This window comes from Oculina patagonica, chromosome 3 (assembly GCF_052425735.1).
Source record: "Oculina patagonica isolate OP01 chromosome 3, crgOcupat, whole genome shotgun sequence".
NCBI classification, from domain to species: Eukaryota; Metazoa; Cnidaria; class Anthozoa; order Scleractinia; family Oculinidae; genus Oculina; species Oculina patagonica.
The window spans coordinates 28,637,924-28,652,560 of NC_135760.1; the positions used below are offsets into that span (position 1 = coordinate 28,637,924).

A 14,637-nucleotide genomic window follows, 5' to 3' on the forward strand; every position below is an offset into this window, starting at 1 on the left:
ATGATAAAGATGAAATGTCCATTTGTCATGAGCGTGGGACAAAGTAACAACTGATACTTATGTTTAAGGAATAGTAAACATGTTTTCCGTGTTTCTGTCGAGTTACAGAAACACGGGTGGAAGTTTGGGTGAATGAGAAATGGGCTCGTGTTTCCACAGCTTTTCCGAGTTCTCCCAAACTTTCACGAGTGTTTCTATTTAACAATTAGATTATGAGCTCGAGATTTCTATTGTGTGATAGTTGATGAGGGCGAAGCCCAAATGAACTATCACACATAGAAATCGAGAGCGAATAATCTAATTGTTTTAGCATAAATCTACTATATGTTCAAAACTTAACAACAAGACAGGCTCTCGTTTTTATTGAATAATGATAACTGCACCACATTGCATTGGCTTCTGCATGTGCACGCGTTTGCATTTTATTCATGATTTATTGAAGCCGCCATATGCCCGAAACTGAAGGAAAAGCCAAGTTTTTTATTGTAAATTGACGATTGAAATTAAGATGTATTGACGTACAAGGGCCCTTGGAAGTCAAGTTTTTTAAAATTCAAAAACGTAAAAGATTGAGAAACCACATTGCACTGTTTAGCTTCTGTATGTGCCTTTGCATTTCATTCACGATTTATTTAAAACGTCGGAATTTCATTGTAAAATGACAATTTAAAGATAGACTGACTTACAAAGGCCCTTTGGAAGTCAAGTTGTTTTAAATGTAGGAAGCGTGAATGATAAGAAATTTATGAAAAGTTGAAGGAGTCACCCGCAACCTTGAATTCGCTTTCAATTTTGTTGTTTTATTTAAGTCTTATTGATGCATAAAAAAACTTGCAGGTTGAATCTGTTTAGCCTTTCTTTTACTGCTCCTCGATGGGACGATGAAACTGTGTTAGTTTGCAAAGACATAAACTTTATTTCCACAAAATGCATCTCTGAATGTTATAAAATGATACATTCACCCACTTTTAAAAGCATAAATGAATATTAATTGCTTTTCTTACTGTGTAAAAGCTTCACTACATATTTCGGTACAGTCTTTATCTTCTCCAACATCGCCTAGAATTGTAAATAATTCAAGTCCTTCTTTACGGTCAATTTAAAAGCGAAAAAGCGGCGACCACACGCTGTTTCGCTACTCACCTTCTACAACAGAATAGATAGTGAGTAGCGTAGCCAGACAGAGAACAGCATTCGTGATAGAACGCTAGTAGATTTATACTAAAACTCGATAGAAACATGGAAAACATGCTTTCTATTTGTTTTAGAAAATACCACAGAGGAAATAACACATGCACAACAAAGTAAAATTGTGCGCTATACATGTATTTAACATCAAAACATAGATTCTCTTCACCTCACGGTTTTATGTCATAAACACAATCAACCAATCATAGTAAGGCAGTCAATCAACAGAAATAAATCAACAGTTTACATTCCTGCTTCAAGGCTAAAATTCACTGTTGTTGTGCCAAACAAACAAAATAGGCCTCAAAGCTAACTAATAAATTATGAGAAATACTTAACCGCTTGGTTTGATGACCACGATGTGCCAATCGTGCGACTTGAAACTTGGAGGTGAAAGTGCATTTTATGTTTAAAGAAGTTTGACTATGCATTCTGGGTAAATATCTTGCCCTGTTGAGGACCATGTGAATAATTCTGAAGTGCTGCAGAAGCCTAGAAGGAAGTGAAGTTGTGCCAATTCATATGCTTCTTCGAAAGGGCAGCTGCTTCAATAATATCTTCACAGACGATTTTTCAATTCATAGCAGGCTTTGCAAACGTCTAACTAGCTTGTTTCCAAGTATGCAAATGTTTGTTTGGACTTTACCTGGTCTTCGTCAGCTGTGACATTAATATTTGACATAACTTTAGTTGTTACTTTTGCATTGCCTGTTACAGTGACATGACTATTGATTGCCCTGACTACGACAACTGTCAGTGGCCATCAATATCAACCAATTTTAAATAACAAATTATTTTCAATAGCAAAACCTTCACTAGTAAGATCCAACTTACTTCAAACACTCCACTGTTGAGATTCTTGAGGCGTAGGCTTCCTGATAGGTTTTGCCAGGCGCGCCCACGGACAGAAGATGGGATACCTTTGCGACATCTTTCCTTTACCTAGGGGTGAGGTGCAATAAGTGAATGCTAGGCCTTGCTTGTTGGAAAGGTGATTAAATTAATGCAAAATATTATTAATGGTTATTAAGCAAGAAAATTATATGGCCTGTCAATTAACTATCCCACAATTAAATTTAGGTTGTCTTTCTTATGTATGCACATGAAAAAACAGTAGAGCATGTACTGGTTTCTGAAATGATTAGGGTGTAAGGAAACAAAGACCAGTATGGTCTCTGCAACCAATGCTTTTTTCTTTCCAGAGCTGCTGAGAATAAACAGGCTCAATAAAATATGTGGCAAAATTTTCATCATGCTTAATTCTTTAACCCATTGACTCCCGGAGATTTTTGAAAAAACCACATTTTTGGACGTTTGTGGCATTTTCGCGTCATTTATGAGTTAATTAAGATCCAAACTACTCAAAAAGACACTTGCAACCTGGAAGCATGCCTTTCTTTCCACAATCATCGAATTTTAGGTCATTGTTGTTCAGGCATGCGCACAAATCAAAATTTTGTTTTTCATTTTTTTGTTGCCTTTCCTTTAAATTCTCCTTTTCTTATCTTTTTGCTGCAGTTGTTGGCCTATTACTGGGCTTGCTCGCAGTTTAGAAATTTTGGAAAAATTGTCATCCAAACAGGAAATACTCGCCACTGAAGAGCCATGGGTGGCTGAGGCAAATTCTCCTACGAGTTTTGTGAGTATTTCAAGCACAATTGAAGACCGGCGGGAAAGAACGGCCCCTGGACTTTCTGACTAAATCGAACACTATCGAAACAGCTCCAAATTGCGCATGCAGGTTTGTTTACGTGTGCTAAACACTGTCCTGTGTTGCATTCGGCTGGTCTTTTCTTCGTTTTTCAGAAATTATGTATGCAAAAAAAAGGCATTTTGCAAGCTTACATTCTCCCAGTCAGCTAGCAGTCTGAGTTTTCCAATGCATCGCGTGTACATCTTTCCCTGTAGGGTTTTCTAAGCGTCTACGGAAGGCGAGAAACCATTTAACAAGCATGTCTCCGACTCGCTGCGCATGTTTTTTTGTTGATTTGAGTAGAGTAGGACTGGATACTGCATTGTGACATAAGGTCACATGTTAGAGGCGGAAGAGTTTGAATTGAGCGAAATGGCGCCTGTGAAAGTAAAACGAAGAAGTTTATAGTTTTAGCTCAAGTGCGGCTGCCAGGTGGTTGATGGACATCATTAAGTCTGAATACCCGTAAGTTTACAGCATCGCTCGAAGAACTGAGTGATGCTTCTGCCTTTGTTTTGTACAACAGCGCTGTTTAGCGCTTCGGAAAAAACGTTGCAAACAAGGTAGTTTTGAGCCTGGCTGCATAGAAGGCCTAAAACAAGAGGTTTCTTTCCGGGAACTTCGTCAACGCGAGTTTTACAGGGTCCGCTTGGGTTCTGCCGTGACAAAGTTGCCGAGAAGTGACCTGGTTTTAGACTTTAAAAAATTCTTTATAGGTTTGGCAGGGGACCTCCCCTCGCAAATTTTTTTTTCTGTGCCTCATTAAATATTCATCAATCAATAAATCAATCAATCGATTCGTGCCTTAGTTTATCTTGTTTGGCTTAGCGCACGCTATTGCCTGTCACCACCGTTACAAAAAGTGTAATGCTAGAAAACCTCGTAGAATATGAAATCCAGTGAGAGAATGAAAACTTTGAAAACAGCAATAAAAACTAAAATCTATGTGCATCTTACTTACAAATAACTAGATAAAAAATAATTCAAGTTGTCGACTAACAAAGAAATAACAAAAATGCATCACGTTAAAATGCTCAATTTCCCGTTAGCATCAGTTGGAAAGAAATAGGAAAATAACTGATGTAAACAACAATTTCATCCCAATACCTACTTTTTCAAAGTGCACATAAACTGGACATTATACTCCTCCATTTTTAACTTGTATTGTTTCATTACATTTGTACGAGGAAGCAAAATCCAGCATTACATGTGTTGAATTTTTGGTGATCATTTGCGAAAATTGGTTTACAACGCGCAGATCGTGCGTATGGTTTGGAGCGTTTGCGTGTCCACCGTGTGAATCGTTTGGAAAGTTTCAAGCGTGTCTAGTTCTGTTGTAAGAACGTGCGAATAGAGTCTATCGTTTAAATGGTGCATGGTGTGGGTAAAAATAGACTCGCATTGTTGACCTTGTTCGATGCAAAGTTGCTTTCGAAGTGAATGATGCCGCCGCTGTCTACGTTGAATTTAAATTAGGAAGCTTGTCTTTCAACCTAACTTACCAATCATTTGAATTACCAAAACTGTCTCGAGTTATTCGATCAATAAGGCGTTGTTTTATGTTAGGAACATAAGCAAACCAAAAACGATTTACAAAAAAGCGAGCGAGCGGCCGTGCAGAGCGAATGCAAAAATGAAATCCGATACGCTGATAAATCACTCAACTGGTCTCGATCCTAGATCTCGGTGGAGATAAGACACTGGTGAATTTGGTCGACAAACCAAAGTTAAAAATCCCCAAAGACCCCCGCCATGATTAATGCAAGTTTTTAAATTGTAGTTTAATTCATATGGAGGAAAACTGGCAATCGAGCACTCGCCAAAATGCATAAAAATATTCCATGACGTGCTTTGGCGACGTGCCATGTCACGTTCGTGCCAAGATCACATTTCAACTGAAATTTATGCACACGACCAATTTGCGTTGTATTACACAAGGTTAAATGCATATTAAGGACAAAAAATAGCCATAAATAAAGATAAGATTTAAGGGAAGGATAAGTTTTAGTGCTGTGTAGTATCATCCGGCCGACCGCTAACGACGAAAACTAACAAAGCTTCAAGGCCGATTGCATGGCCAGCTCAGTAACGCCCCGATGTTTGTGAATAAAATCGTTTCTGTTATTCTGTATTTGGTATCTTAGAAATGCAGTGAATTAAAATGTACGGCTCAATGGTAATTTAATGAACCTTTTATATTTTTGGGACTGCAGAATGCAAAATCAAAAGCTTTTAAATAACTTGTTTTTAGCGTACTAAACTAAAAGAAGCCTTTGTTTGAGTTGAAAGCTAGCCGCTTGAAACGCTAACGCTAACCCTAGTTAACCCTTGAACTTGGGTTTAGCTTTTTAACCCTAAATTTGAAATGAAACCCTAGCGTGAGACCCTAACCCTAACCCTTGGGGTTTAGGGTTAAGCTTTTTTCGCTAGGGTTAAGCTAAGGGGTTAGGGCTAGGCCTGTAATCCCAAAACTATAGCTGACTTCATCGTTTTGAGAAACAAAAGGTTTCCTTTGTTTATCGTTTGTAAAAGAAAAGACAAAAGAAGCCGCGCGAGCAAAAACCTTGTCTTTTTGCATGTGTAATTTTTCAAAAACGAAACAAAGACCAGTGAAATGAAAGACAGGACAGTGTTTATATAAGCACACGTAAACAAACCTGCATGCGCAATTTGGAGCTGTTTCGATAATTTTCGATTTAGTCAGAAAGTCCAGGGGCCATTCTTTCCCGCCGGTCTTCAATTGACCCAATCACTGTTATTGGGGCATCATCGCAAAGAGCTTTTCCTCATGCAGCGATTGCGTGTAAATGGTGCCTTTTTTTATCAAAGATGATGACGGCACAAGTGGAGGAAAGAGCAATGATCGTCAAGGTCGGTTTAGGCCGGCACGGGAGCCAATGGGTTAAGCACTGCTTTATTCTTGTGTTAAAAAACCGGAGGGTGTAATTTGAAGGTTGCAGGTTGCAGGTCAGGATTTCCCTTAAATGTGGACGGAGTTGGATAGCTTTTTTGTTTTGTTGTTTCACACTTACGTGACAGCGCAAAAAAACTGGAAGTTGAGATTTCCGGAAGTGTATAGGTTGACGTTAATGATCAACTCTGCACATGGTCCTTCGGCTGCGTCGATTTGTGAAGATGGACTTCATCGAACAGTAGTGAGCCGGCCTTTTATGTTTTCTTGCCAATTAAATGGATTTATCAATGCATGATCGAGGTTTTCATATGACAATTAATGCTCTCTTAACAGATCAGTGGCAAAGCTTATTCACAGCTCATATCGAATCGTGCCTGATCATTAGACTTCTACTTCAGTTGTTTACGTTGATGTTTATGTTGGTGTTATGGTATTCGTCAGCAAAGTAAATTTACACAAATGTCCGGGTATTTTAAATACTTTTACGATAATTAATATCGAGATCAACAGGGTTACAACAGCAACAATTATTATCGTGAATTTGAATCTTCTATTTTTTCAATAACAAGTCCAAGTTCTAAGGTAATCAAAGTAGTGCCGATTGTTTAAAAAGTAAATATTGAAATGTAATAACTTTAATAATAAAGCTGACATTTCTATTTCATGTTTTCTGTCTTCTGCAACCGATTAAAGGGAAAGGTTCGGCCCAATCAACTCTATTTTATATTGTTCATGAACCAATCAAATGGGAAAAGATAACTCTTCGAAGCGATCTGTGCAAATCCTTTAATTTTCGAGTGAAGTACATTTATAGCCTGAATGTACATTAATAAGAGCTAAGTCCAACCTGCAAATTACACCCTCCGTTAAAAAACCAACCTTCAAGAATTTCTTTGTTATCCACTTGTCCCAGTTTTGCAGCATTTCGATCCACTTTAACTCCCGTTGTCGGTAGACATCCAAAGCTAAATCACTTTTTGAGTCTCTAAAGGAAAATGATACAGACCATTAATATTTAACAATTATTCTATGAGCCTACGTCGGAAACGGGGTGGTAAATAGCCAACGAGGTGTGGTTTTATTAAATTCTTCCTTAAGTTAAAATCGACTGGATATTTCAGTTTGATGTAAACGAAGTGATAGTATTAAGAGGCGGGAAAATTTGTGGCGCGGTGTTCACTTTTTGAGTTGAATGAAACACGAGGAAAGCAAGCGAGAGAGTTTTCTTCCCAAGATTTTCCTCAAACAATCTCCTCTAAAGTCGTCTATATATCCTGGAAATTGTGACAACAGTTCAGATTTACGGGAAGATCTGAAGCGAAAGCTCTTCTGGAAACTACACGTCTTGTGCAAGTCAAACGAAGCAAGGGTTTACATTGTACTTCTTTACGGCTCCACGGCTGTCATCAAGACTGCTTTATTATTTGAAGCGAAATTGAGCTTAAAGTTGAACAGGTTTATTGAAGTATAAAAGGACAAGACCAAGATTAAAAGGAAACAAACTTTATAGAAGTGCTGAGCCTAATTTTATGACATGCAATGAATGAAACTGCGTGAGTTTGCCGTTCTTTCGTAAATTATTTGCTGCTTCTCTACTTTATTCACTCGCTCTTGTTGTGCATTTACAAGTATTATTAATTAAACTTTACGCACTGCAATCCTTTTGTTTTGCGCAGATAATTTTATTATGGCATTTCTGTGGTTTTTGTAGGCACCGCTGATTATTTCTTGTTCATAAAGCTTGCCAAAATTAATTTGCTGTTTTTAACCATTTTTCTGATGAAGCTGTCGCTTCCCGCAGAAAAATTTTACGCTGAGCGGCACTTGCCGCACTCATTTCCCATATAAGGTCAAACATAGGTATACGAGCTGATAACCGGGATTCAGTGAACCAATCAGAAAGCTAGAAATTCAATATCCGAGGCTGAGAATTTAATAATTTATTATGTCATGTTCAGCTATGTTGAAGGAAGGAACTTTTTTAAGTACTGATAATGCTTTTCAACCCTGATTTAGAGCAAACAATTTAAAATTTTCCTTTATTTGTATTTGAGCTAATTAAAAAAATTGGTAATAAAAAGAATGCAACAATAGACTATAGAGTTGGGTGTGTTTCAGCCCCCAGCTATTTTTGCGAGCAGAGGTGCTCTTTTCTAAATCTAATTTTGGGCATGTCATCATTAACCATTCTGATTTTTGGCAACTAAAAAAAATAAATTATGTTCAAAATATATACAGCTTTAAATTTAAGGCAAACAAAATAAACATAATTATCTTAAAATATTTAAATATTTTCCATATGTGAATATATTTTTCCCCCTAATTTGTGTCAATGCATTCAGATTATCCAAGGTTTAAGCTGCCTATGAAGTAAAAAATAATTGCTGCTTATTTTAAACGCTTTTCAAAATAAAGAAGAATGGCATTTTCTTTTTTGAAAAATCTTCTTTTAGAGATATTTAATATACAGTAAGACAGGCACAAAATGACTCCTGTTGTGCTGTTGCCATCGTAACTCTTGGCTCCAGTCCCTTTCTTGATTTGCAACCCTTTAATTGGGATAGAGGGTCCTGATCATCTGAACACATGTGGTGCCCATATAACCATTATTCTCCTCAAAAGCTTGTTAGCTTGTTGTTGTTCTGGCCATTAAACTCTTTCCCGTACTGCCCTTTAAATATCGTTTCTTCAGGAACGATGGCGAAAAAAATTACCAAAAAATTTATTCTTCGTACGATCGCTACAAATTTTGGTAGAATGTGTGACAAGGTTATTACCCAATCCCCCTGCAAATTGGAATGTGGTCTTCCACGTGTTATTTATATTTACTTTTTGCCTTCTAAACCTTGCTTGTTGGTTGGAATGAATGTCTGAATTCGATCTGCGAACCTTTTCACCCCCTCCAATCAGATGCATACAAATTCTTCCTTGTTAAATGCACTTATCATTGGGTCGACCCCGGGGGCACCCCCCAGGAACATGCAGGGAATGGTGCAGTTTTGACAAAAAAAAGTTGTCCCGCAGGGTAGGAACGCTGTTTTGTTTTTGAAAAGAACATGCAAGATCCCCGGGATTTGTTTGACATTGGTCAGCGGTACATCACTTTCAAACTCCTAAATGAGCGTCAAGATGAGGGACCTTTCCGGCTTTCTCCCATTTATTATTCTTGTACATGACATTTTGTGAAGGTCTGCAGTGTTTTCTGTACAAAGATGAGGTTGTTCAAAGCTTGGGATGTTAATAAATCTTAAGCAAAGATAAAACTTGGAATTAGTGAAGTGACAATGATCATGCTCGTCTATACAGAAGAGGATGGGACAGAAATAGATGAAGAACCATTCACTGCGTTTGGTGCAGGAGGCACATTTGTTTGCGCCGTAAGAGAAGAAACATGGTCGACATAGATCAAAGGCAAAGCAATCCAGACATCGGACACTATCATCGCTTCTGTCAGCAGTACCGCAACTGTACTGACAGTAAAAGTAATTAAACAATAGAGTGTTTCTGTTGAGGAACTATCGGCTGATAGTTGCCCCGCGGAAATTTGATGTTCTTAAAACAAATATTAGCCCCAGAAGCGAAGCTTCCAGGGCAAATATGCTAGTTTTAAGAACATCAAATTTCCAAGGGGCAACTATCAGACCGATAGTTCCAAGACAGAAACACTCTATTTTCTTTCTTGTTCACCACTTAATTTTCTTCCGCGCGCACATACAAAAACGAGCATCGTGAATAATTTTTACTTTTCAGGATAAAAACTCAATTGAAAGCCCAAATTTAACAAACGAAACAAAATCAGACAAGAAACCCACTAAATGCAGTGAACTATTAAGAACATCCTGTTTTAAGAACATCAAATTTCCGCGGGGCAACTATCAGCCGATAGTTCCTCGACAGAAACACCTATTGTTAAAATAGTGTCCTCCGGCGGACGGGCACTATCGCGTCACGTGTTCAATTTAAACCATCAGAATCGGAGAAAATTTAGTGGGGAACTATAATTAACAATTATTCGCCAAAGGCGAAGTGATTATTCAACAATAATCACTGAGCCTGAGGCGAATCATCCTCGGAGACCCAGGGGCAGTTAGTGGGGGCGACGTGCAGCTTATCGGGACAACGGGATTTTCGGGCGAAAGTTTACAACATAGAGCGTAACAGCCCCTGGGCACTTTGTCTTACCGAACCAGTTCCAGAAGCGTTTGAACTCCTTCCTCCTGATTGGCCACAAAAATATTTTTGTGGCCAATCAGCGACGAGGACCGGCCACGAGACTCTGATGTTTTCTTACACGAAGTTGTTTTCCTCATAGACTCGTCGTGGATGCTCTGCCCATCAATCGGATGCTATTACATGGAGAGTCTCAAAAAAAAAAAAATAAGCCTTAGACGACTGCCAGTTCTACACTGTTAGTTGCGCGCTTTTTAATAGTTATTCGAGTAAACAACAATTCTTATTATTTTTCTCGGTCGTTCGACTTCTGGAACTTGCCACGGTCTGGGTACTTCACTGCACAGGCCACGCGTTAGCGAAGATATCGCTGTCGTCACCTATTGTTATTTTGTTGCCAGCTTGACAGTTAAAACAAAGGGTTTTTGTTTAATTTGTTGGATATTTAAATAACAAAAACAAAACTTATAAACAAGAGGTGCTCGCGTATAGCTTTAAAAACTTTTGGTTTCCTTGCGCTATGCTACATTTAACATATTCCCAGGTCTCGTTGTTTTGTTTTTTTATCTGAGACCCACGTAGTATCATCCAATGGACGGGCTTAACAACAACGACGAGTCTATGAGGAAAACAACTTCGTGTAAGAAGACGTCAGAGTCGCTCTTCTAGTCAACCTCGCTGATTGGCCACAAAAATATTTTTGTGGCCAATCAAGAGGAAGGAGTTCAAACGCTTCTGGAACTGGTTCGGTAAGACAAAGTGCCCAGGGGCTGTTACGCTCTATGTTGTAAACTTTCGCCCGAAAATCCCGTTGTCCCGATAAGCTGCCCGTCGCCCCCACTAACTGCCCCTGGGTCTCCGAGGATGGAGGCGAATAATTGTTTTAGTATAATTTCTAGAGGTGATCATCAAGAACTTAAAAAAATAACGATAGCAAACAAGAAAACAGTAAACACAAGTGTTCGCTTGCATACGGTGTAAACCAGTTTAAATCATCGATTGCAACTAGAATTTATTTAGTTAAAGCAATAAAACAGAACGAAACAAACACAATGAGAAAGATAGATGTCTGGTACCTTTGTATGATTGTAGATGACTTCTAAGCGAATGTGCGAATCCTCTAAAAATGAGTAGCTCCGGTGAGAAGAGAACTAAATAATGTTTGCTCAATCAATCTGACTGAGTTTCTCATCGATCGCCAAAACCGCCGTGTTTACGATCATTTCTAATGCCTTGAAAACCATCTCTTGAAAATATTTTCGGTCCAAAAGCCTTGGTAGTTAATTTGAAAAATTCCCAATGTTTAAAATATCCAGGACTTGGACAGGTTTCTTTCAAATCAAAGAAATTTTCATTCAGCAAAAGCTGCCATGTTTACTTCCCTGGATGTCAAAGGTGGCGTGGCTAAGTAACCAAGCCTTCAAAGCTATAATCACCTTGCGCGGGGTGATAATAGCCTCATAAGCCGAGCTTCTCGACCAATCAGAATGCTTCAATTCTTATAATCACCTCTGAAATTATACTAAGGGCTGATAGTCCCCTCCGGTGGACGAACACTATCGCATCACGTTATCATTTTAAACCAATCAGAATTGGAGAAAATTTTGTGGTGAACTATAAGGGGTGATAGTGCCCTCCGGCGGACGAACACTATCACGTCACATGATCAATTTGAAACAATCAGAATCGGAGAAAATTTAGTGGTGAACTGTAACAGTAAATAAGTCACAGTCTGCTAAACTGAGTGCCAAGAGAGTGAAAAAACAGGCACGGCGGAGCCGGGGGGGCTGGGGGGGCTTTAGCCCTCCCCACTTTTACAGAAAAAATAAAGAATTAATAAGAGAAGAGTCTCTTAAGCCTCCCCACTTCAAGTCACTAGTCAGCCCCCCCAGTTGGAAAAATGCTCCGCCGTCCATGAAAAATAGACAAAAATTATCTGTCTTTATTGTAAATAAAGGTCTTTTGTCTTCGTCTCAGCCTCCGGGTAGGGGAAATTGGTGTGGGAAGTATGCCCCATACCCAAGGAAAATAGTAGGTTTTTCTTTGGGCCTGAAAACAGATCTCCGAGAAAGCCAATGATAAGTGCATAATTTTAGTCTCTCACACACGAACGGCAGTCACCAAAAGATCCAGAGTTTTAAATTGTATACATAATTAACTATGGGGTTACGCGAAAATCTTGTCAAAAGGAATAAGTCTTTTAAGTGCGCAATGAACTTACGAGGCTTGTTTGTGATGTCCCACAAAACCGTAGCGGTCGACGGACGGCCCTGGGGTCGCTTGGTTATCATCTGGGTCTATTCGTGTGACGCCATTCAGCTGAACATTTCGCGAACGTGGCTCGTAAAATTCCATGTTTCCAAGTAGAAATAAAGGCACTTTAAAAACAAAATATATTACCAGATTATCGTACCATCATTCGTTGTAACACATTTCCAGTTCGTAGGAGGCGTCGTGAACATGCGCGCGCCCAGTGTGTTAAACAGAAAGTGAAAAGGAACAACCAACTTCACGCAAAACTTTGCTTATTTTAACGGTCAGAAAACACACTGACTGCCAACTCAACTGGGTTGAATTGTTTTCAAGGAAAAAACCGCAGCAAGCCGTGCTAAAATCCCGAAAATCAGCTGGTAAATAGGGGGAGCAACAGGCAGTGGGACCGAGTCCAAGTCGCTCGCCCCAGGATCTTCGCTGACCGTAGCCTGCGAGCAGGCTCACCCGCCTTATCGCTACGCTCGCCACTCGCGTGTGCCCCAAGGTGACCCAAGGTATATTCGCGCGTGCCCCAACGTGAGCCTGCTCGCAGGCTACAACAACCATAAACAACCGCATAAACTAGAAATAGTTGACCCTACGGCTGCACCCGCTGTAAATCAGTTTTTCTTTTCTGTACATCCGTTACTACAGTCAATTCTTCCGCATGATGTCTTGGCTCCTCTATCTAATAAATTTTTTGAAAATCAATTTTCGGTTCGGGATGTTTATGAAGAAAATACTTCCTGGTGGTTCGTGTTTTCTAATGGCTTCTGGCCTTCTCTTCTTCAAGATGGAACGAGGACATACGATTTAAAATGAGCTGTTAATAGCAAAGTGAATAAACAAAACAAAGCGAAATTATACAAAGGTCTACAAAACAAAGGTTGTTAGTAATCCACGTAACGGCGGAACGCGGAACGGCGGAACGAGAAACGGCGTAACGAGATTTTTTTTCTGTTTTTTTTTTTTCTGTTTTTTTTTGTTTTTTTTTTTAACAAACTAACCAACAAACAAACATTAAATATATCTCACAAAATAAAGGGCATGTATATCTTCTTTGTCCTTAGAGGTCAATCTAGAGCCAGGATGTCGAGTTTATTTCGAGTTAGGATTTCAAGGAGAAGCGCGACCGGCCTTCGGACTTGCTCGCGCCGATCGATCATGATCGAGACAATGAAACGAACAAAGTCGAAGCAAGTCAACAAAGCCGTTGACAAAAAAAAAATAGAAGGGCCTGAAAAGTTACTGATTTCGTAAGAAAAAAAAAAACAGAAATGAAAAGCCCACAACAAGGGGTATTTTCAGTTGGTCACCCATCCAAGTGTTAACCCCGCTCAACAGGGCTTAACTTCGGCGATCGGACGAAAACCGGTGCTTTCCTTGTGGTATCAGTGTCAGACGAGACAAAGGGTTATAAGAATCATGCAAATAGTGAAAAAGGAATACCTTGTTTAAATGGATCTTATGGACAATTTGGCACTTTCCTTCTAAAACTGTACTTAAAGGTCAAATGAACAGAAATTTCAAAATGCCATTTTAACCAACCAAACGCTAAAACTATCCATTATTGAGTAAAGTTAAGAAAATTTTTTGCTGTCCGAGCCTTAAAGCGTGAATTACAGCAAAAAATACGAAGATTTCCGAAGGCTTCACGAAAACGTTTTTGAATGACTGCGCACTGAAATGGAAGGAATGGAACGAGTTTGTGACGTCATAATTGGTGTTTTTGAAGACGACCGCAGACCGATTCCGCAGACCGCACCGACGCCGACACCGACGCCAAGGTCAACGACAACGTCTGGTGCAAAATGAATTTATATTTTACTTGAGAATCTCGCAGCTTTCCGGACGCATTCTGCTTATTTGTCGCTTTAAGAACTAGCTCCCGCTGAATATTCAAAGAAAGCGTTCAACCCCAAATAGAAAAACCAAAATTTAGCCGTCGTGGCTGACATTGTCCAAAATACGCAGAATTTCGTCATTTCACGTTGTTGTTCGGCAGAGAACGGCTTTGAAGTGTACCAAAATTCAAAACGCACGTGCACAGTTAACGCGCGTGCACAACGGCTTTGAAGTGTACCAAAATTCAAAACGCACGTGCATAGTTAAAGCGGGTGCAGATAATTCTGCTCATTAACGTTAAATGCTAATGAGAAAGAACAATAGAGATTCCTGATTTGTCTTCATACCAGCGTGCATTCTACCTATGTCTCACATGACATGCAAAACGACAGTAATCAAAACTTTAAGCTATTTTTGAGCTTTAGCTGTTCTATTTTAAAAAAAATGAGCCTCTCTAAACAACAACCAACAATCAATCCACTGAAAAACGGCCGAACAGAACGAAATAACTGCTTGAAATGTCACTAAACACATTTATTTAGATTTTAAGTTGCCGTCTGCGGAATCGGTCTGC

The 14,637-nt window shown here is 39.2% G+C and overlaps 2 protein-coding genes across 3 annotated transcripts in view; one reads left to right on the plus strand and one right to left on the minus strand.

Moving 5' to 3' along the window:
* LOC144647380 (uncharacterized) overlaps window positions 1-10,057 on the plus strand; it is a 308,906-nt gene extending 298,849 nt beyond the window's left edge. The window contains exon 2 of the mRNA XM_078507185.1: window positions 9,854-10,057. The gene's annotated coding sequence lies outside the window, so the exon portion shown is untranslated. The remainder of the gene's footprint in view (window positions 1-9,853) is intronic.
* Window positions 1-12,639, minus strand: part of LOC144647388 (TBC1 domain family member 10A-like) — a 59,104-nt gene extending 46,465 nt beyond the window's left edge. Inside the window, exons 1-3 of one of the 2 annotated variants that reach the window (XM_078507194.1) lie at window positions 12,379-12,639; window positions 6,675-6,780; window positions 2,023-2,130 (exon numbers count right to left, since the gene is read on the minus strand). In XM_078507194.1, the coding sequence (XP_078363320.1) occupies window positions 2,023-2,130; window positions 6,675-6,719 (153 nt within the window). In that variant the 5' untranslated portion in view covers window positions 6,720-6,780; window positions 12,379-12,639. Of the gene's footprint in view, window positions 1-2,022; window positions 2,131-6,674; window positions 6,781-12,186 lie in introns of both variants that reach the window. The other variant, XM_078507193.1, reaches the window with a different exon arrangement.
* Window positions 12,640-14,637: the final 1,998 nt, after the last annotated feature.